We start from the raw sequence: 22,452 nt of genomic DNA, 5'->3' as shown, positions 1-22,452 counted from the left end.
GCCAAACGCAATTAGTAAACCAATGAGTAGCTATGGAAATAAAGTAGTGAATAGAGTATATGTAAACAGAATGAGACACGGAAAAGCAAACTAAAAGTCCAAAATTAAACTGAAACTAAGACTAAACATTATATAATTATGCCATAGTTAAAATGTTTTGACAGTTTTACTGTAATATGGCATATCATTTTTGTTAAATCTGGCCCCTCTATCACCATCTGTGGTTGAGAATAAAATTGTCGCTCTATGGCAGTTTGTGTGAGAGACTCGTTTCTGAGCGCTGTCAGAGAGGTGTGCACAGGTGAAGACGGTGCTCATAGAGTACTGGAGTATTGAACTGACTTATTTTTGCCACTTTATAGGCCTTGAACTGTTAAATACACACACTTGTATGTGTCAAAATGCCCATCTTTGCAAGTATCCTCGTAAACACATGCAAATTGATTTGCATTTTAATGAGTCAAATAAGTATTTGATTCCCTATCAGTCATCAAGATGTCTGGCTCCCAGGTGTCTTTTATACAGGTAATGAGCTGAGATTAGGAGCACTCTCTTAAAGGGAGTCTCAGCTTGTTACCTGTATACAAGACACCTGTCCACAGAAGCAATCAATCAATCAGATTCCAAACTCTGCACCATGGCCAAGACCAAAGAGCTGTCCAAGGATGTCAGGGACAAGATTATAGACCTACACAAGGCTGGAATGGGCTACAAGACCATCGCCAAGCAGCTTGGTGAGAAGGTGACAACAGTTGGTGAGATTATTCACAAATGGAAGAAACACAAAATAACTGTCAATCTCCCTCAGACTGGGGCTCCATGCAAGATCTCACCTCGTGGAGTTTAATGATCATGAGAACGGTGAGGAATCAGCCCAGAACTACACGGGAGGATCTCGTCAATGATCTCAAGACAGCTGGGACCATAGTCACCAAGAACACAATTGGTAACACACTACACCGTGAAGGACTGAAATCCTGCAGCGCCCGCAAGGTCCCCCTGCTCAAGAAAGCACATGTACAGCCCGTCTGAAGTTTGCCAATGATTCAGAGGAGAACTGGGTGAAAGTGTTGTGGTCAGATGAGACCAAAATCCAGCTCTTTGGCATCAACTCAACTCACCGTGTTTGGAGGAGGAGGAATGCTGCCTATGACGCCAAGAACACCATCACCACCGTCAAACGTGGAGGTGGAAACATTATGCTTTGGGGGTGTTTTTCTGCTAAGGGGACAGGACAACTGCACCGCATTAAAGGGACGATGGACGGGGCCATGTACCGTCAGGGCCAGGGCATTGAAAATGGGTCGTGGATGGGTATTCCAGCATGACAATGACCCAAAACACACGGCCAAGGCAACAAAGGAGTGGCTCAAGAAGAAGCACATTAAGGTCCTGGAGTGGCCTAGCCAGTCTCCAGACCTTAATCCCATAGAACATCTGTGGAGGGAGCTGAAGGTTCGAGTTGTCAAACGTCAGCCTCAAAACCTTAATGACTTGGAGAGGATCTGTAAAGAGGAGTGGGACAAAATCCCTTCTGTGCAAACCTGGCGGCCAACTACAAGAAAACTACAAGAAATCTGACCTCTGTGATTGCCAACAAGGGTTTTGGCACCAAGTACTAAGCCTTGTTTTGCGAAGGGGTCAAATACTTATTAAAATGCAAATCAATATATAACTTTTTTGAAATGCGTTTTTCTGGATTTTTTGTTGTTGTTGTTATTCTGTCTCTCACTGTTCAAATAAACCTACCATTAAAATTATAGACTGATCATTTCTTTGTCAGTGGGCAAACGTACAAAATCAGCAGGGGATCAAATAATTTTTTTCCCCACTGTAAGTGTAAGCAAACGGCTGAGAAAGAAAACACATGTAATAGTATATTGGATCCGACAGCCCTTAAAGTGACAGCAGTCTAATATTGCTGGTGTTTGTCATACAACAAAAGAGATAAAAACTTGAGTTTTTTTTCATTTTAATTTAGGCTAGTATTAGTTTTTTTTTTTTTCCTGATATTGACTCTAGTGACAAGAATTATGAAAATTCTATGGTATCAAAATTTTTTATATAATAAAGACCTTACTAAAAGCAAGCTATACTATAACTATACAAACTATATAACTATATTGTGATATATATCGATACGTCTAATACAATTACTCATTTCGTGATATAAGATTTAGGTCATATCACCCACCTCTAATCCGAGCAAGCAAGTATCGTGCATATGACATGCAGACAAAAATATATTTATGTTGACCAAGAATTAATTTCCCCAAATTAAGAATACATTCCCACATTCATTATCTCATTTTAGTTAAATCGTAGCTACAAATCAAGAATTCATTCCCATAACTTAATTCATTAGTAAATTGTAGCCACATACTAATTTGTTCCTTTGTTTTGTTTTAATTAAAATGAGGCCACAAACAAGTGAATGAATTAGTACAACATGGCCATGATTTACTAATTCTCAATTTATGGCCATGATTTAACTAAAATGAGGGAATTAATTAATCTTGTGTGAATTCATTTGTAATTCGTGGCCACAATATATGTGTATTTTCTCACATGCCATGTATCTGCAGCTGTGGTTTCAATTTTGTAGTTTTGAAAATGGATGATTCCCTGAAAGTTACTGAGGGTTGCTGTTTAGAAGTCACACATGGTATAGTAGCCGGCCCTTATTTACGGATATCACATAAATACACAAAAAAGAATAACGTAACCCTGCTATTTTCCAAGAATCCCGACCAGACAGTCTAAACCATAAACCATAGTGAATCAGAATAAGACAAGAATATGAATTTGAACTTTAGGGTTCTACTTCAATAACATAACTTTCTGTAGTGCAGATTTATTTGACATTTTACATAATTACATATTAGTTTATAATAATGTACAAAATGTCATTCATTCATTTCATTTACATCATTTGGAAATTTTTGATCTTTTTGGTTGGTCACATCATTGAGATTTGAACTTTTGTTAAACTTCAGTTCATTTCAGTTCAAACCATGTTGCAATTTATGTACTCACTGAAGCAAGAATCTGCTTGCAATAGGCACTTAATTTAATTTTGTGTTAATTTTGGGAGTGGTTTAATTTTTGGCCTTTACGATTGTAAATAAGGAGGAATTGTACAAGTTTAATGTTTGAACAGACATTATCTATTCATCAGGTTTAAACCAGTGTCTTCTATAGATGAAGGCTCTTTTCTATTTTGGATTTGTCTAAAATTAGCTGTGAACTGTGATGCCGTCTGGGAGCAAAAGAGGGGATGAAGAACTGACAGTAAACCCGAGTTTACATTAGTTATCTTAAAAGAATGCTTAAGTATCTCTTAGAATAGACTGAAATATCTCTTTAAGTAAGATTTATTTTCAGAGTGTGTCAGTAAAGTGATTGTTACTGTAGCCATCTGTAATGTCAATTCACAGGGCAATAGCAGTGCACTCTTTCTACATTTAAACATTATAAACCTATCATCAGGGCTGGGAAGGTTACTTTTAAAATGTATTTCACTACAGATTACAAAATACATGCTTTAAAAAGTAATCAGTAATGTATTTAGTTAGATTACTCAGGTTTAGTAACTTAATCTAAATACTTTAGAATACTTTGAAATAGGAACATATATTAACTTAATGTCTTGTTTTTATGTTTTCTCTTTGCATTTTTTTAACAACATCAGTTTTCCACAGCATTTCTATGAACAACAACAACAACAACAAAAAAAGTTATGTCATTTAAATCTACCAATCAATATAAATTCAATTTGAATACAATGAATGGGATTCCATGGTGTTTCATGCTGCATTCCAAGCTTCAAAACGAATCCAAACATATCATAAAAGTAGCCAAAACAACTGGCCCAGTTCTCCAAGTTATACAATAGATTTGTTTAATGAATGGACCAAACTTTAAGTGATTACTTCATAATCCTCTCTATGGAGAAGCGATCGCTGAGTCAAAATTGACAGGACTCGTTTCCCAAAGCAACTACGATCGCAAGTAATGTCGTTATAGTTCAATGTAATTTAACAACCACAGTTCGCTAACGATGCTTTTGGAAAACATACCCCAGATCTATACAGTTTAATGTGAACCTTTCACACTGGTTTCGTTAAACAAAAGAAATGATTCATTTAAAAGATTGACTCAAAAGAATCATCTGTGCACGAATCGAATCATGAACTCGCATTATCGTGCCAAAGATTATCTATTCCAGAACATTTCCAATGAATAAAGACACACAAAGCTATCGTTTGACTTTATAAACTTTTATTTCATGCATGATTCGTATGGATCCATTAACTGAATGCAAAGTGTGAAATCTAGGAGAATTTAGCGTCATTTTTCAATTAAATTCTTAGAAATATTAAACGTAATGATTCAACACTCAAAATATGAGAAAATAGAAAAACGAATTACTGGGTAATTTATTTTCAAAGATCAAGAACAACTTCCCTCAAGATGCTTTTTCAGATTAGAGACGTTGTATCCTCTGATGCCGATAGAAGTTTTGTTGCAGGTAGGCATTGCACTGCACTGAGATATTACGTTGCCTTTTTCAGATTTATATAATAGTTTTTGTATTTCCACGAGAGAAATGCATTACGCAAACGGCTTTCTGTTGTGTCGTCCATTTATGTGTCGTGATGAGCGTATGCACTCTCACTACGAGTTGCTAAATGAACAGGCTTCTTTTTTTTTGCCTTATTGGTTAAAATCCCCAAACTGTTTACATAAATATTAAATTAAGTAATTACATTAAAATTCAAAGTAATCACTTTGGTAATCTAAAATACTTTTCGGATGTAACTGTAATTTGATTACCACCTATTTAAAATGTAATTATAACGAAATACAGTTACTCATATTTTGTATTTTAAATACGTAACGCCGTTACATGTATTTCGTCACTCCCCAGCCCTGCCTATCATAAAATGTATTTAGGTTTTCTAATTACAGTAATTATTCATAAAATATTATACTTGTACTTGGAGAAACTGTTTTTTTAAGGCAAAATTCAATAGTCCTGTTGACACTAATGAGCTGCATTCCACATTAAAGGCGAGCAATGTTTTATGTTTTGTTACTTTATCTCATTAAAGTTTGCTCTAAATGATGTGCTTAGTAGTTTTGTCTTTTCCCACCAAATTAATTCACCAGAAGAAAAATTCTTTCTCCTTTACTCGTATAAGAAGTGTAATGCATAAAAGAGCAATACAAAACCATTTTCATTTAAAATCTATCATCAGTAACTCTTAAAATGTATTATTAGGTTCATGGGTTGTAACATCTAAGTGAAGCTTTTCAATATAAAAAAGCACTCTGAGAGAGCACGTTTGAGAAGAATATGCTTAGAAGTTCATAAATCATTATGTACCTGTAAACAATGTCCTTCTGAGAAGTTTTCTGCTGTCTTCTTGTTGGTTTAGATTCACTGGTTTTCTGCAATCATGTCGATTCATACAGCATTGCTTTTATCCTGTTTTCAAAGTATTTCTTTTACATAAAAAAACACTGTAACCTTTTCCACCTCAAGACCGCATACTGTATATGTGTGGAGAAATTACTAATGAGTAATTATTGCATTTACCCACTTCTTGATGGAAAACAAATTCTGAGAAATGTGTGGTTTTTATCTGTCTTATGTTTTTGTGCTGCTCTGACCCCTGTTCTCATCTGGGAAAAGGCCAAAGCATGAGGAAATGAACAATGAGTCTTGAACAATGAGAGAAAGTGGAAAATGGAGAGAGGGGTCAGTGAGTCCAGCTGTTGGTTTTGATACTGTACACCCCTAATGGCTTCAGCAGACCCTCTAAAGCTTCTGTAGCTGATTTCTGTGGGCCCTGACACACACACACATGCTCAAACACTGCGCTGTATTAATGTGTGTTTCTAGTTTTTGAGTTCTCACAACTCCTAGCGTGGGCTTAAAACAAAGGACATGGTGTCCTCAGTGATTTTCTGTGCCGCGGCGCTGCTGTCTGGAACGGGGTTCTCAGTCACATGATTTATTTGGTCCATCACACACTTCAGACTGTTACTGTGTCTAAACAACTCCAAAGCACTTCAAAACAACACAACCTTGTTTCTGCGAAGACATTCAGCATGTCTACTACAAACAGCGTCTGATGTGTTTACGTTTTATGTGGCGTGAGAAAGTGACACAGGCAAAAAAGCTATGCCAAATCCCTTCTGAGCGGTCAAACTGAAACGGATTTCCAGAAATGTGATTTGAATAGGTTTTCAAACCACATATGAATGAATGTAGCTTGAAACGGATTTTTAAAAATCACATTATATGAGTTTTTTTGCTGTTCACACTTGCTAAATATGATCGGATTCCAGTCAGGGGCCAGTTGCGTAAACTGTGTAGACTAGTCTTAAAAAGTTAGTCATCTCATTTATTTATTTTTTCTTCAAGACTGGTCATAACTTTAAATTCAGTTATGAAAAGGTAAATTGGTCTTATTATTTGTATTGGAAAAGTAAGACTGATTACCCCTTGGCAACTGCTAGTTGGTCAAACTATTTCTTAAGACACAGTCTTAACACGGTGGCTAAGTTTGTGCAACTGGCCCCAGATATGCACAAAAACTGACTTAAAGGCTTAAACTTCTCAGACCAGTAGGCCTCCAGGAGCAGGATTGGACACCCCTAATTTATTTGATCAAAATACAGTAAAACAATAATACTGTGAAATATTATAACAGTTTAAATAACTTTTCTAGTTTCATTCATCATTCTAAAATGCTGATTTTCTACTCAGAAACATTTCATATTATCAGTTTTAAAAACAGTTAATATTTTAATGGAAATCATGATACATTCTTTAATGACTAGAAAGTTCAGAAGAACAGTATTTATTTGAAATAATAATCAATTTAATGCGTCCTTGCTGAATAAAAATATTTATTTCTAAATTTTCGTATGTGCATTTTGTGCTATTCAGCCATTAATTATTTATGGCATTCTTTACATCAGATTTACGAAATGTTTGAAAATGTTTAATCATTGACACCATTTTAACGTTACCATGTTATTTAATGAAAATATAAAATTTTTACCAACGAGGCATTAGAATGGGCATGTAAAAATCGTGTCTGAGATGTGAATTGCATGACATATGACGGAATCTGAATTTCAATCCAAATAAAAACTTTATTTGTTGTCATTAACTAATGACCATTCAACACACTTAAATAGAAATCAGCAAGGAACATACTTCACAATGTTCCAAAAAAATTACAATATAGATATGTAAATAAATATTACTAAATAATTGTAAATCTTTTTGATCTCTAATAAGTTATTCCAAAACATTCACATTTGCATCTACATTTGCATTTCAAAAATATATTTGATTGAACATCACTGTTTACAAAATATTTTTAGCATATATTTAAAATATATTTTAGCCAGGAAAAAAAATTGCTGATTGATTCTGATGGAACAGAACCACTTGAGAAGGTGGCAGAAAACTGTTAAGCCAGAAGATCAGAGGAGCTCTCTTGGAGAAAATACAGGTTGTTCACAGAGTACAAGATTTGTGCGTTTGAATGTGGTGAGGGAGGTGGGTGGGGATGGAGAAGGGATCAGAAGGTGGAGAACAGTTTCTGTGGGTTTTAAGTGTTGATTCTGGAGTGGAAATACGATGTCTTGGCTGAGTAGCTGTCAGAGTAACATTCACAGAGAAGGGTGTGTTTTGTCTTCAGTTCTTCTGGGGAATTGACCTTCTCTATGAAACACATTTTTGCTGTGCTACTGCCAAAGGTGTTGGAAAGCCACAGGCTGGACAAAGGGTGTCAGGACGGCTTTTAGCTAATTGCTAATTGGAGCCACATGTAGTCAAATGAAGCTGTACTGAACACAAAAAAGCAACACAATTCTGAGGTAAATTATGTTTCTAAACTCAAAAAATAGTTTGTTCAATAAACTTAATTAAATTTTAAAAAAATGATATGCATTTGTAAAGTTTAGGTCGGTACAACAAGAATTTAAAAAAGTTTTATAGAATTATTTATAATTTTGGCTGAAATGTGAGGTTTATAGTTTTATAAAACTAGTTTTTGTCAAAACTCTGAGAACTACAGATCCACTGCCCAGTTAATTAAGTCAACAAAAATGATTACGTTAACTTTGATTTTACACATTTAATTAAATTTAACATAATGGAATGAATTTGTGACAAAATGTTCAAGGATTGTGTTGCATTAGCTCTTTTTTAACAATGTCATTTTAAAAGTATTTAAACAAAATGTGGACACTCAGCGATTTTTTTTTTTGTGTGTGTGTGTGTGTTTAAAAACCTAGTAAACAGTTAAAAATACAGTTGTTACAATACCAAAATTTCAGTTATTGATTCCATTTCCTATACATTTTATGATTTTTGCAAATTGATTTCATAAAAAAATTAATTACTAAAATGCTTATGAACAGAAAATACATTTTTAGCTTCTTTTTAAAAATGTATATAGACAAAAAAAATTAAATTAGTATTGATTTAGTACTTTTGATATTGCTACTTTATGAATACATTATGAAAATCATATAAACACTTTGAAAACACTTTGAAATAATGAAAACTATACCAATACCTTATAAACACATAAAGGAAAAGAGAACACATGATAAACACTGAGCATCTTATGAACGCTTAAAGAATTAGGCTAACACTTAAAGCAAGAGTTCATGAATTAAGTGCAGAAAGTGTGTTTAGAGTCTATTTGAAAAACAATGTTTACTTTAGACAAATATATTACTGTATATATACTGTAATCATATCAGTTATGTATTTAATACCTGATATCCTGCAACCAGCTCCAGTTATCCTATTACTTTCATATGTAATTATTAATGCTGTTTGTATGCCATAAATGAATTATTTTACATATAAAGACCCATGAGAGGATCCCTAGGAAGTGAGGAAGACCGAGGAGGGAAAAATAAGAGGGTCAAGGAGTGTATGTGTGTGTGTGTGTGTGTGTGTGTGTGAGGAAGTTGTTGCAGGCAAAGCAAAGAGGAGAGTGGCCGGGTTATTTGAGATCATTATGCAGTTGGCAGCACTCGGTTCTGACTCTACCCTCCCTCTCTCCCTCTGTCTCTTTCTCTCCTGCTCCAGTGAGGATGAAAATGAGCAGCGTGCAGCTGCAGCCAAAGACAGCTGGGAGGGTCTCACTCTCTCAAAAATTACAGCATACCCATCTGTGTGTGTGCGTATGTGTGTGGTGTATGCGGTCATGAGCAGATTTTACCATTTTATAATTATGTACGATGTCTTTCCACAATAGTTGTTCTTGTGTCTTGGGGAATGTGTGTGTCACACACACCTTTTGTTAGGCTTTTTTAAGGGGGTGTTACTGGAGAACAGAGAGTGGTTTATTTGAGCAAAACAATGAGTGTTTGTGTGTGTGTGTTTAAAGAAATTGGACAGTTGGTATCTTGTTCTAAGAGGCATGTGTTAAGGCCTGTTTACACCAAGAATGATAACTATAACAATAACTATATGAGCATCCACAAACGATAACGTTCTGTTTATAATAAGCGTGTGCTGCAGTTCTGTAGCCTGTCGATTTAAACCCTTGAGCTCTTAAAAGTCAGGTGGATTCTGATTGGCTGTCAATGTTTTTATTGTTCCTCTTTGTTGATATCAGTATTGCTGTGATGTGGACTCATCCTATTCACATAGAATTAGAATTATTATTAAAATTTTATAGTTATCATAGTTATTGTCCTTGGTGTGAAAGGCCCTTAGAAGTAATTTAAGTCAATTTTAATGGTTGCCGTGATGCATTTGCAACCCGTAAAGGATTAGTTCGCCCATAAATGAAAATTCTGTCATTAATTAGAATAGTTGAATGAAGTCTATATTTTAGTTTTCTTTGCGCACAAAAAGGATTCTTTGTAGCTTTGTAAAATTATGGTTGAACCACTGATGTCACATGGACAGTTTTAACAGTGTTCTTACTACCTTTCTGGACCTTGATCGTGTTAGTTGCGTTGCTGTCTATGACAGGGCCAGAAAGCTCTCGGATTTCATCAAAAATATCTTAATTTGTGTTCCAAAGATGAAAGAAGGTCTTACAGGTTTGGAACGACATGAGGGTGAGTAATTAATGACATAATTTTCAGTTTTGGCTTAACCATCCCTTTAAACGCATTTATTAATATCTATATCTACAATATACTTCTGCAAATGATTTTGTTAAACTATCACATTTGCAAGACAAAAGCATTAGCCAACTGTCACGCCCCTGGACTGTTTTGTTGTGTTTTTGCTCCCCGTGTGTTCCCTGTGACCCAGTTTCTTCCCAGTCTGATTGTGTTAATTTGATTCCAGGTGTGTCTCCTTAGTTCCTTGATTGTCCTGTCTTTAAAACCCCCAGTCCTTTTAGTTAGTGTTTGTCGGTCTTTAAGTGTCTACACTGCCTGTGATCTGTGTTCTATTTGTATATTAAACTCCCGTGTTGTGAATTCCTCGTCTCCTCGTTCCTGGTTCCCGTGCTCCCCGTGAGCTGTGACACCAACACAGCATTAAAAAGATAGCATAGTTTAAAAACCTGTAATATTGAGTTAATACATGTTAAAACACAAACCAACACATTCTCACCCGTAAAAGTTTATCCCATTTCTTCAGGAACTTCTTGGTGGTTTTTACATCCAGAGGATGTGTAATGTTGTGGCATCTAGGAAAATTCATTGATTTTTACTGTGAGTGGCGAGGCGACACATTGACCGTTCCAAGATGCGTCTGGAGTGTTCAAATGTGGTAACTTTGTATACATATCTATTGCTATGATGTTCTGGATGGTTACTAGGGTGCTACTAGATAGTTGCTGGGTTCTTCTATGTGCTGTTTGCTTGCTGGCTGGATTCAAAAGAGCCAACCTGAAAGTCTTGAGTAATGAGTAGTAATAAGTCCTAAAACTCAGAAACGATTTAGCTGTTTTGCGCTTCTGCTTCCGGTGTCTTGAAGTCAATGAGTTTTTGGTAAATGCCTGAGATAAGGTCTGTGGTTAAAAGATGCTCAAGATATTTTCATGCTTTATTCCAGACATAAAATACATCAGTAATAGTAAAACCCCACTCACGATTTTTAAAGCTTTTACATTTCTTGAAAAAGTGGCTTAGACCTATAGAGGTTCATCACACCAAACAGAACTCACTAGTCTGCTTCACAGCCTCTTTGTTTATAATTGCGCTCTTGCAAACTATTCTAACTCAAACTTCCCAACCTGTAGATTATAAATGAAGAAAAGAGTTGTCTAATGCATGGTGGTGGTGGCATTAGTCATGTGACCATATAACCTACTTTTAGCTTTTTACTTTTTACATGTATTTAGGCTTTAAAATTCATAAAAGCTGTGTTTGTTTGTGAAGGTAATCATGATGATTAAAATATAAGAATCATAAACTTCTTTTGGTCACAGAGCTTATTGTCCGCAGTAATCCTATTGGCTTTTTCTCAAGGGAATCGGAATAATGCTAACTTACGGTTTGGCCTACAAAAATACGTCATCACTGCGGCGCTCTATTCTGGTCTCTAGATACGCCTCGAGTCCCTCCTTCAGTGCGAGTCTAGGGATTTTTTCATCATACACAGGGTGAGATTCATAAGTATGATCACTAAGAAAAGTAATAGCACATCTTTCTTTTCAACAAGCCACACCAATTGAGATTTCATTCATGTCAGTAGCACGAACAATGCAGGAGGACGTTTAACACTTTATATTATGTATTTTGAGCTTGCCTTACTAAACACCAGCAATGAAAAAGTTTGTGCGTCAAAGCGTATGTCTTTGCTAGAAATGTGTGTGGGTACATTTACACTGGAAGTGGCCTGACAGATACTAAGACAAGTGGCTCTCATTCCCATAGCAACACAAACATGTCTTTCCCAAGAGCAACATTTTTTAATTATGCTCTTTATCTAAAGGACCTGTATATTTGCAGACAGAAATTAAAATTCACACCTCATTTCCTCTTCAGCAGAAGAGTCAAAATGACAGACAAAATCTTCTCAACTAAAACACCCATGCCATTCTAATGCGCCTGCGTTTATACTCCTTATCTCTTAAGTAGTGTAATGTTCACACACACACACACACACAAACACACTTAACACAGTGTTTATTTAGAAGGCAACTTTCGTATGTGTGCTTTAGCCTAATTCAGCCTGAACAGATCTCTCTAATTCTCGTTATCATAAACAGTGTGCCTTCAAATCCACCCACAATAGCCTCTAGCCCAAGCGTGGCTCGTCCTTTAAGCTTCCCAAACATTCTTTTAAACAGCATAATTTCGATATTGACTTTTCTAGCCCTCCTTCGGCTGAGATCAAAGATTATGTTTAATCCCTTATCCAACAGGACTAAAACCACAAAACTAACAGAGATCCCTCCACAAAGAAGCCCCAGGAATGTGTGTAATGACGACGACAAGATCCCTCCACAAACTTGAGATTTCTGGGTCAAATAATAGCACAAATCTAATTTACCTCGTCTCTTTTAAAAACACTTTCAAGCTTTTGAGAACCCAACGTGAACCAAAGAAAGAGTCGATGAATTCAATAAACAGTTTAACACTTTAACATTATTACCCGGTTTAAAGGGGTCATATAATGCTACATGCACTTTTACAAGTTGTTTGAACTGAAATGTGTGTTGGCAGTGTGTGTACACAACCACCCTATAAAGATAAAAATCCACCCAGTGTTTTTTTTTTAATCTACTAAAATCTTTACCCCTTTCTCAAATTGAGCCGTCTGTCCGTGTGACGTCACACGGACGGAGGCCCCTCCCACGATTGTTGATTGACAGCAGCATTTTAGTACAGGCTGCACTGGTGTCTTACCTCAGACCCGCCCTGAGTGAGCTGTCATCAGGTGTTTCACCGCCGGAGCAGACTCCTAAGCGATTGAGGTGTTTTGTTGTTGGTTGTAATAATGAACATAGCAGTAGTCATTTACTCCCGTCATCTGAGCCGCTGAGAGGATTATGTTATGTTCTGAAGGGAATGCTCCCTCGATCTACCGTCTATGTTCGCGCAAATTATTTGTGATTCAGCTTCACCTCCAGAAGAAGTGAGTACAAGGTTTTTTAAATGAATCTTTGCAAATTGCCTTTACTAATAATGTGCTAATTAGCAAGTTTCACAATGAATGCGGCTAAAGTAAACAGTCCCTCAGAGAGCGGCTTGGAAGAGAGGGGCAGGGTCAGAAGAGCTCATTAACATTTAAAGGTGACTGACACAATATGGCTTGCTCTGACAAGAGCTGTTTTGACAGGGTAAAAAAGGTGTTTTTTATACTACCAATGAAAAATTTTAACCAAACTATGTTACAGACTTTTCATTAAGACCCTAAAGAATAATATAAACTTGTGGAAAATGGGCATTATATGACCCCTTTAACTCTTTAGGAGTATTCGAGCTTTTGGTTACACTTTATTTTAAAGGTGCCCTTGTTATAGTGTAATTATATGGTTTAAGAACTAAGTAATGTTAATTAACTACATGTGGTTAGGGTTAGAATTAGGGTTTGGTTTAGGGTTAGTTGCATGTAATTATGCATCATTTATTGTTATTTCTAACGTGTAACAAGGAAACTATAAAATAAATCTTTACCTGGCTTTTTAATAAGCTATTTTACAGTTTGGGTTTGAAATTTAAAATTGAAATATTATATATATTTTATGGTCGGCAAGATGTTTTAGAAAGAACTCTCTTCTTCTCTGTAATATTGTAAAGTATTATTACAATTTAAAATAACTTTTTTCTATGTAAATATATGTTAAAATGTAATTTATTCCTGTGATGCAAAGCTGAAATTTAAGCATAATTACTCCAGTCTTCAGTGTCACAAGATCCTTCAGAAACCATTCTAATATGCTGATTTGCTGCTCAAGAAACATGATTATTATTATCATTGTTATGTTGAAAATGGTTGTGCCATATTTTTATGTTGAAAGAAATCTTGATACAGTAAATTTTTTTTCATGATACACTGCATTTATTCTAAATAGAAATCTTTTGTAACGCTATAAATGTCTTTACTGTCACTTTTGATCAGTTTAGTGCAAGATCAGGGACATTTATTAACAGTAAATGGGTCATTTTTGATTTCATTTAGTTCTTAACGCATAAAAGGGTCTGGCCTCGGTCAGCACCCTCAGCGCTTCTGTAGCCGCTCTGGTTAACGGGGTCATCGGTGGGGAGAAGAGAAAAGAGCAAAGCCAGCCACTGCTGCTGCTCAGATGTGAAAAAAGGGCTGATAGCAGGACTCGGTGACATGTAATTAGCACGTTGTCTGGTCTCAGACCCGCCCTTCCTCCCCCTCCTCTTCACTCTCCAGCGTTCTGTACCCCTCCCACACACTTCTGTGGAGAGTCACAGGGCTGGCAGATCCGCTGTGATGGAGGACACAGCTAATTGTGAACGAGAGGAGTGTGCCAGTGAAGGAGTCTGCCCTCCATACCCAGAGCGAGAGTATTGAGCACAAACACAAATTAATACAAATAAAGAGTGTGTGATTCCTAAAACGACAGTTCACCCAAACTTGAAAACTCATTTACTCACACTCATGTCGTTTCAAACCTGTATGGCTTTCTTCCACGAAATATGGAAGAAGATATTTGGTAACACTTTATTTTAAGGTGTCCTTGTTACATGTTATATGTTCTTACTATTATAGTAACAATAAATTATGCATCATTACATGCAAGTAACCAACAAAGACAAACCCTAATCCTAAACCTAACCATATAGTAAGTACATGTAGTTAATTATTATTACTCAGTACTTAAATGTATAATTACACTGTAACAAGGAACACCTTAAAATAAAGTGTAACCTGATGTTTTATGGAATTATTACACTGCTCTCTGGAATACTCAATTCTGATTGGTCAGTCGCAACATTCTGAGTTGGTCATGTCGGGTCCTGATCCTGTTCAGGTTGATTCTGCAATAACAACCAGCTGGATGTGCAATATCTCTTACTTATCATGCAGATCTTACATATAATGAGGGCTGTGTTCCTAAGTTTGAATTGTGTTGGCTAACAAGATATAGAATTCTCATTCACATTTGAATTCAACAAAGTAGAATTAATATTGGAATGAAATTCAAAGCGGTTCATACCATTTGTGTATGAACATGCAGACAACATGTGGGGTATTTCTGGAAACATTATATACATTGAAATGTAAAACATTACATATAAACATTATATATCTGTAACTTACCATTTATTTCCAAAAAAGTGAGCAGAGTAAAGTACTCATGAGTAGTGAGAAGTGAGTACTGAGCTGCGATTCCCCTTCAGGAACTCGAGCTGTGTCAGAAAATGCTAGGGGAACGCCTTCAGCGATACCATGCTCTGAATCATATGTGTAATCAGTCCAAACGATGAGTGTGACGTAACGACCAGGAAGCATAAAAGCATGTGAGGTGCAACCGGTGTTAGCTTTTGTCATTCAGCAAAGCTCTGTGTGTGTGTCAGTCACGATCTATGTTCTGTGAGTCTTATTTACTGTTGTTTGTCAAATTACAAGACCAGCAACATATAAAGCTCCAGTATGTCTAAAGCCTAGGCAAAGACAAAACATAAGTGCGAAAGCAGTTCATGTTACAGATTATGTGTTCCTCCCTGCCCACGCTACATCACGAGCGGGATACACACAGTTTGTGCGTGGTCTGCTTGGGAGCGAAGCACGCAGAGTCGGCTCTCGAGGGGTCGACTGCCCGCATTGTGAGTGGTTTCCACTGCTTCGCTTCCAGAAGGCTCTCTTTGAGGAGGGAGCCCCTATCTTCTTCCTTTCCCATTAGATCCAGCGCCCGCTCTCTGGGATCGGAAGCCCGCCCCGCGGTTTCTTCCCCTCGGAGAGAGGGCTCGATGCTCCGCCTGTCTTCCTCCGAGGAGGTGGACGTGGAGGACGTCGATGAACTTTCGTAAAGCAGTTGCATAAGCATATTGTTTGCACAAGCATATTGTGAACGAATATCATTATGAGCAGCATGTCTGGGGAGCGGAACTCGCGCAGTCAGCTCTCTAGGAAAAATAGGAAGAGAGGCTGATTGTGCTTCTCCCCGCTGCAATACGTTCCGCTCCCACCAGGCATGCTCCGAGCAGTGTGTCCGTGCCTGTGATCTCGCGGTTCCGGTCCCGCTGCTGCTGAGGCATGGCGGCGATTGAGATTGAGACGGGCTCGCCCTATCTCCACCTGCATTCCCCAGATCTAGCGCTTTCTCGGGGTTCGGAAGCCCGCGCTGCGCTTCTTCCCCCTTTGAGTGTGACCGCGCTGCTCCAGCTATCTTTCTCCGTGGAGATTGATATTGTTTTTTTATCCAAGTGGCTCGCGTGTTGCCGAGGCAACGCGTGCATTACGATCATTCTCAGTTCATTATACTGAATCTTTTCACATCAGACCGTGTTTACTTGTCTGAATTTGGCTGTTTGACTGCATTTAATTTTAAGGAATTATATGATGTATTTCATCTGACTATGAGAAGTTATATATATATATATATATACACACAATATATATATATATATATATATATATATATATATATATGGTATACAGGAGCCTCTTGGGATAATTTCTGGAGTGAGAGCACAATGCAGCTAGATCGGTCGTCTCCTGCCGGTCTTCCACTTCAGGGCACCGAGCTAGCAGCTCTAAGCACACCAGAGGCCAGTCTCGAGAGACTGGTTCCCTTAGTAGGTCGCCTGGCTGTGTGGGAGCCCATGCCAAGCGTTTCTCATTGGGTCCTGCCTGAGCAGACTCTGGTTCTATCAGTCTAGTCTTCCTAGGAAATGACGCAGGTCTGAGGACCGTCGTTTTCAATATGAGGCTTCAGAGGCAGTCCTGATGCCCATGGCCCAGGACTTATGAGGGCAGGCCCCTCTGGGGAAGAGTGGGGTACACCGCATTACACGGTGCCCGTCTCTCCTCAGTGCCCTCAGGAGATCGGTCTGCCAACCCTGCCAATGTTCCAGGGCGCAGCGGTCTCCAGCGAGCGCTTCTCTCAGTCTCTTCCTCCCGGAAGCGTAGCGGAACTGAGAGGCTTGACGCCCCTTCGGGGGTCTCTAGAGCAGCCATCCCCTGCCGGTCCTCCGCTTCAGGGCACCGAGCTAGCAGCTCTAAGCACACCAGAGGCCAGTCTCGAGAGACTGGTTCCCTTAATGGATTATTTGGCAGCGTGGAAACTACTGCCAAATGTTTCTCGGTGGGCCCTGCATACTGTAGAACGAGGATATCGCAATCAGTTCGGCACTCCGCAACTTTCAATGGGGTCATTCCCACACTGGTGGGTCCCGAGCAGGCTCTGGTAATGGAACAAGAAGTGAATACTCTCTTGAGGAAGGAGGCCATCGAGGTGGTCCCTCCTCTTGACAGAAAGTCTGGGTTCTACAGCCGGTATTTCATCGTTCATCGGATGGAGGGTTACGCCCTATTTTATATCGGAGTCAACTGAACCGCTCAGTCATGCGACTGAAGTTCAGGATACTCTCTTCGAGCAGGTCATGTCTCAGTGTGCTTTCTCCAGTACGGAGAGCCACTTATCTGGGCATAGTGTGGGATTCGACTACGATGCAGGCATGTATGTCCCCTGCTCAGATCGAGTCGATCTTCACGGCAGTCAATAGAGTGAGAGAAGGCCAGTCACTCACTGTCAAGCAGTTCCAGAGACTGCTGGGTCTGATGGCAGCTGCGTCCAACGTGATATCTTTTGACTTGCTATACATGAGACCGCTACAGTGGTGGCTCTAGACCAATGGGTTCTCCCTGAGGGGAAACCCACTCCGCATACAAGGTCATGCGGAGATGCCTACGTGCTTTAGACATGTGGAGGAAACCTTGGTTTTTGTCTTAGGGCCCAGTGCTGGGAGCTCCTTGTCGCCACGTAATGCTAGCGACAGACACATTCCTCACCGGTTTGGGAGCGGTCATGAGTGGCCACCCTGCCCGCGGTCTGTGGAGCGGTCACCATCGCCATCTCACGTGGCACATCAACTGCCTGGAGATGCTGGCCGTGTTTCGAGCACTGAAACACTTCCTCCCGTACCTAAGAGATCACCATGTGTTGGTGCGCACTGACAACAAAGCGGTGGTCCGACAACACAGCGGTGTTCTCTTACATCAACAACCAGGGAGGTCTGTGTTCGCGCCCCCTTTACAGGCTGGCACGCCAGATTCTTGTGTGGTCCCAGGGCAAACTCTTCTCGCTGAGAGCAGTTCACATTCCTGGGCATCTCAATATGGGAGCAGACATCCTGTCGAGGCAGGGGCCGAGGCCCGGGGAATGGATGCTTCACCCCGAGTTGGTGAAGCAGATATGGAGAATTTTTTGGTCAGGCTCAGGTGGACCTGTTGCGACTCGCAAGACATCCCTCTGGTCTGCTCTGGTTCTCTCTGACTCATCCAGCTCCACTGGCCATTGCGGCCTACCAGGCCCCTCCTGGTGGCCAGTCATTGGGCAGACACCCCCTAATTACACATTTCCTCCGCGGTGTGCTGAGGCTGAGGCCTCCGGCCAGAGTGGTGGATCAGGATGCTATTCCATAGCCTCGAGTCCTCTGATCTCCCCTCACCATTGGGGGTCAAGGCTCACTCAACTAGAAGTGTGGCGGCCTCCAAGGCCTTTCTGGCAGGTGTGCCTATGCAGGACATCTGCAACGCTGCGGGATGGTCTACACTTCTCACGTTTGTCAGGTTCTATGACCTAGATTTGCGTTTGTAACCATGGTTCCCCGAGGGAACAAGACGCTGAGTCTCAGGGCCATACTTCCGGCATCCCTACTAGAGCTTGCTTCATTCCTAGAAGCTAACACCGGTTGCACCTCACATGCTTTTATGCTTCCTGGTCGTTACGTCACACTCATCGTTTGGACTGATTACACATATGATTCAGAGCATGGTATCGCTGAAGACGTTCCCCTAGCGTTTTCCGATGCAGCATCTCGTTCCCTCAGGGAACCATGGTTACATACGTAACCTGGGACGTTATGCATACTGCACACTGCAATTTAAAAATGTAGAAACACTGTACATACAGTAATTCATATTCCCTTTTGCTGAAAGTATGATGAATATCTATTTTAAATTACTTTAAAAAGTACAATATTTGAGTAAAACTACTTAAGTAACATGACTATTTGTAATTAGTTACTTCACATCCCAATATGCTGTATAAAATATATGGTATAATGTGGTAAATCACATTGTTTACAGAAAACTTTATGAAATATTATTTAAAATTTGTTTTGACTATTTTAAACTTAGTTTTGAGAAATGTCTCATGAAAAAATGTGTTCTATCCTTCAGCAGAAAAATATTTATTATTAGTCTAAATTAATTATAGCTTTTGTAATGTATGTGTATGACTGTTGTTTTTTTTGTTTTAATTCAGTAAATTTGTCTTCCTGTCATTCCAAATTAAATTCCAATGCAACATTGTGTGGGGTGTAACTAATTCAATTAAAACAGCAATATATTTGATTTTAAGATGATTATCAAATCTCAATATATTCCTCACACAAGCCTATCGTATGAATTCAGAACACATGGAATATGGAGTCTTGACTCATATGGACTATATACTTTATTGGCATTTTGATGGTGTTTGATGAACATAGACTGTCATTGTATAGAAGCTTAAAAAAATGTTTGTTGCTGTGGATAACCGCATATGTGTTTGGAATGACGAGGTTGAGTACATGAGAGAATGTTTATTTTTCAGTGACTTATTCCTTTAACTCAAGGAGTGTGTCCTTCTAGAGCTGTGTCAAAGACATGCTGATTAATGGTTCATTTACTCTAGTCTGTGAAAGGCCTTTATCACTCTCATTTACACACACACGCTGCAGACAATTTGTCTGAAGCCACTTTGTAAGTGTCCTTATTATGTTGTTGCTTAGCAGCCATAAGCCAGCGGGCCTCAATGGAGTATTAGTGTGTAATTATCTGCCGTTTGCTCAATGTTTTGACCTTGCCAGCGTTCGTATAGATTTGCAGCAACCTTCCATGACCTCTGCTAACCAGAAAACCAACGCATGCTATCATCTTCCATTTCTCCTGGGACTTGCATGAAATAAGCAATGCCACTAATTTGTACGCAGAATGCATCTGCAATTGACTGTCTCTAAATGTTCGTTCAGCCTCACTAAAGTCCCCGTGGGGACATCTGGAACATATGGAGAGCCGCAGTGTTGAGGTGTTGAGAGGAGTTTCTTAGCCAATCATTAATCTGAAGTAAGGTTAATGGTTCTTCTTTGATAGAATCAAGGTGTTTTAAAGAGGACAGGATGAGATTGGAATTCCACAGAAGGCACCATGAAGCCAAAATGGACACTATGTGCTTTCTAATTCACTTTCCTGGACTAATTCGTCAGTACATGTTATTCCAAAGAACAACAGGTTTATCATTTTCAAAATGTAAAAACTCTTCCATTACACCTTACGAGTGATGATTATGTTAATGATAATGTTTGACAGCCAAAAACTGTCCAAACACTTATTTTTGTGAAATGCTTTGCTTTAAAAGTACCTATATTTCCTTCCAATAAATGTCAATTGCTTTTTCCTTTTTGTTATGAACTGCCAAGACATTCATACATTTTAAGTATCCAAATATTTTTTGGAGCCATTGAACAGTATATATGAATTGTATTAAATGACTGTTGTAGTTAATGCAGAATTTCAAAGTTCAATGATGGGCAATGTTAATGTAATTAAGTCAACAGCAAATAATAATTCCTTTACTTCAATATATCTTTCAAAATAAATATGTATAATATGTCATGTTCATGTTCATCAGGTTCCTCCTATAATGAGAAATCAGAGGGTAAGAAGAAAGGACGCCCTCGCGTGGAGGTGCAGGAGCTGCGCATTATTCCCGTGAGTAAAGCAATAAATATCCATTTTGGCCAGTGATGAAGGAATGAGGCTATGCCAGATTGGGATTTTGGGTGATTATTTGTGAACGGAGTAAAGGGACTTTCCAAAACTATTTCCAACTGTTGTATTTGGAGAAGGAACATCTCACAGTGGGCTGTGTGGAAGTGAATTGATTGCTAATAGTTTCTAATGCCTCTCTTGTGTGTGTGATGTTTTTTCTCGCCATAGGCCCATATGATGGTTCAGTGGAAAGAGGAGTTTAAGAGTCGTTCCAGGGTGAAATGTCCATGCTCAGGCTGCTGGTTGGAATTCCCCAGTATTTACGGACTTAAATATCACTATCAGCGATGCCAAGGGGTAAAAACTGAAATCCAGACTACACAGTCATACTCTGCAAAATCATGAATGCAACCAACACTCATTTATTAATAGGAATGTATAAAACTACATTAATTTGAAATCAGATTGTGAGTTGTATAAACTCAACTCAAAGTCTTAAGGAGCCCTGTAAAATTAAGCTTGGTTTAGGATCATGTCTGCCAGACAATTTGAGGTCCGACTGTTATTGTTTTGAAATTTCTTGACATCAGCAAATGTGTTAAAGGGATAGTTCACCCATAAATTAAAATTCATTAATTACTCACCCTCATGTCGTTTCAAACCTGTAAGACCTTCGTTCCTCTTCAGAACACAAATTAAGATATTTTTGATGAAATCCGAGAGCTTTCTGACCCTCCATAGATAGTAACGCAACTGTCACATTCAAGACCCAGAAAGGTAGTAAGGACATCGTTAAAATAGTTAATGTGACATCAGTGGTTCAACTGCAGGGCTACAGACTGCAACTAAAATAGTCACATTTGCGACCAAGAATATTAATTTGCAAGTGAAGTTTTTGCTGAGGTCACCACTGGCGACTATATATATTTCCATGTTATGACTTAAAAATTTCCATGTAATGCCTTTTTTCTTGATTGTTTTGCGATCCCATCTTTTGTTATTTTCACATATTAAACTGAGACGATGCGCATCAAAGTTTTAGTGGAAAAAAAAGAGTTTCAAACAGTCCTCAGTTGTGCAGTGCGAGAGAGATCGAAATTACGGAGTTTCGTACACAACTTGAACAAACTACAATAGTTAAAGTTGTTAGCTGTGTGGATATTGGCAATATCGTTAACAATTCTCGTTTATAATCATTAATATAGCTTCTTCTTATCAAGATCTTAGTCTATACTGTATGCTGTGTTCTGATAATGCGTGAACTTCATATTATTTGTAGCGCACTTGCCGTCCAGTAATCGCAAAAAGCTTTGTGCTTTGTTACTTTTTAATAAAGTATCAGCTTTAAAATTATGCCAAATTCATAAGGAAATTCAAACAATAAATATGGTTTTGGCGCTCTTTAATGCGGCAGGCACGAACACTTTAGCACCTCAGTTCAAGTGGCAAGTAAACCCATTATGTCTTTCTGTTTACTACTATAGTACATAATTGAACATGAAGTAACATCAAAGCGTAGGCTATTTTATAAGGTGAGTCATCGC

General features: G+C 38.5%; 1 protein-coding gene across 1 annotated transcript in view; it reads left to right on the top strand.

Moving 5' to 3' along the window:
• The window catches only part of znf512b (zinc finger protein 512B), a 68,988-nt gene that overhangs the window by 19,792 nt on the left and 26,744 nt on the right, over window positions 1–22,452 (top strand). Inside the window, exons 3-4 of the mRNA XM_058764236.1 lie at window positions 20,829–20,908; window positions 21,137–21,265. Coding sequence (XP_058620219.1) covers window positions 20,829–20,908; window positions 21,137–21,265 — 209 coding nt within the window. The remainder of the gene's footprint in view (window positions 1–20,828; window positions 20,909–21,136; window positions 21,266–22,452) is intronic.

Source organism: Onychostoma macrolepis, chromosome 23 (assembly GCF_012432095.1).
Source record: "Onychostoma macrolepis isolate SWU-2019 chromosome 23, ASM1243209v1, whole genome shotgun sequence".
In the NCBI taxonomy this organism is placed as follows: Eukaryota; Metazoa; Chordata; class Actinopteri; order Cypriniformes; family Cyprinidae; genus Onychostoma; species Onychostoma macrolepis.
This window is presented reverse-complemented; position numbering and strand designations above follow the sequence as displayed.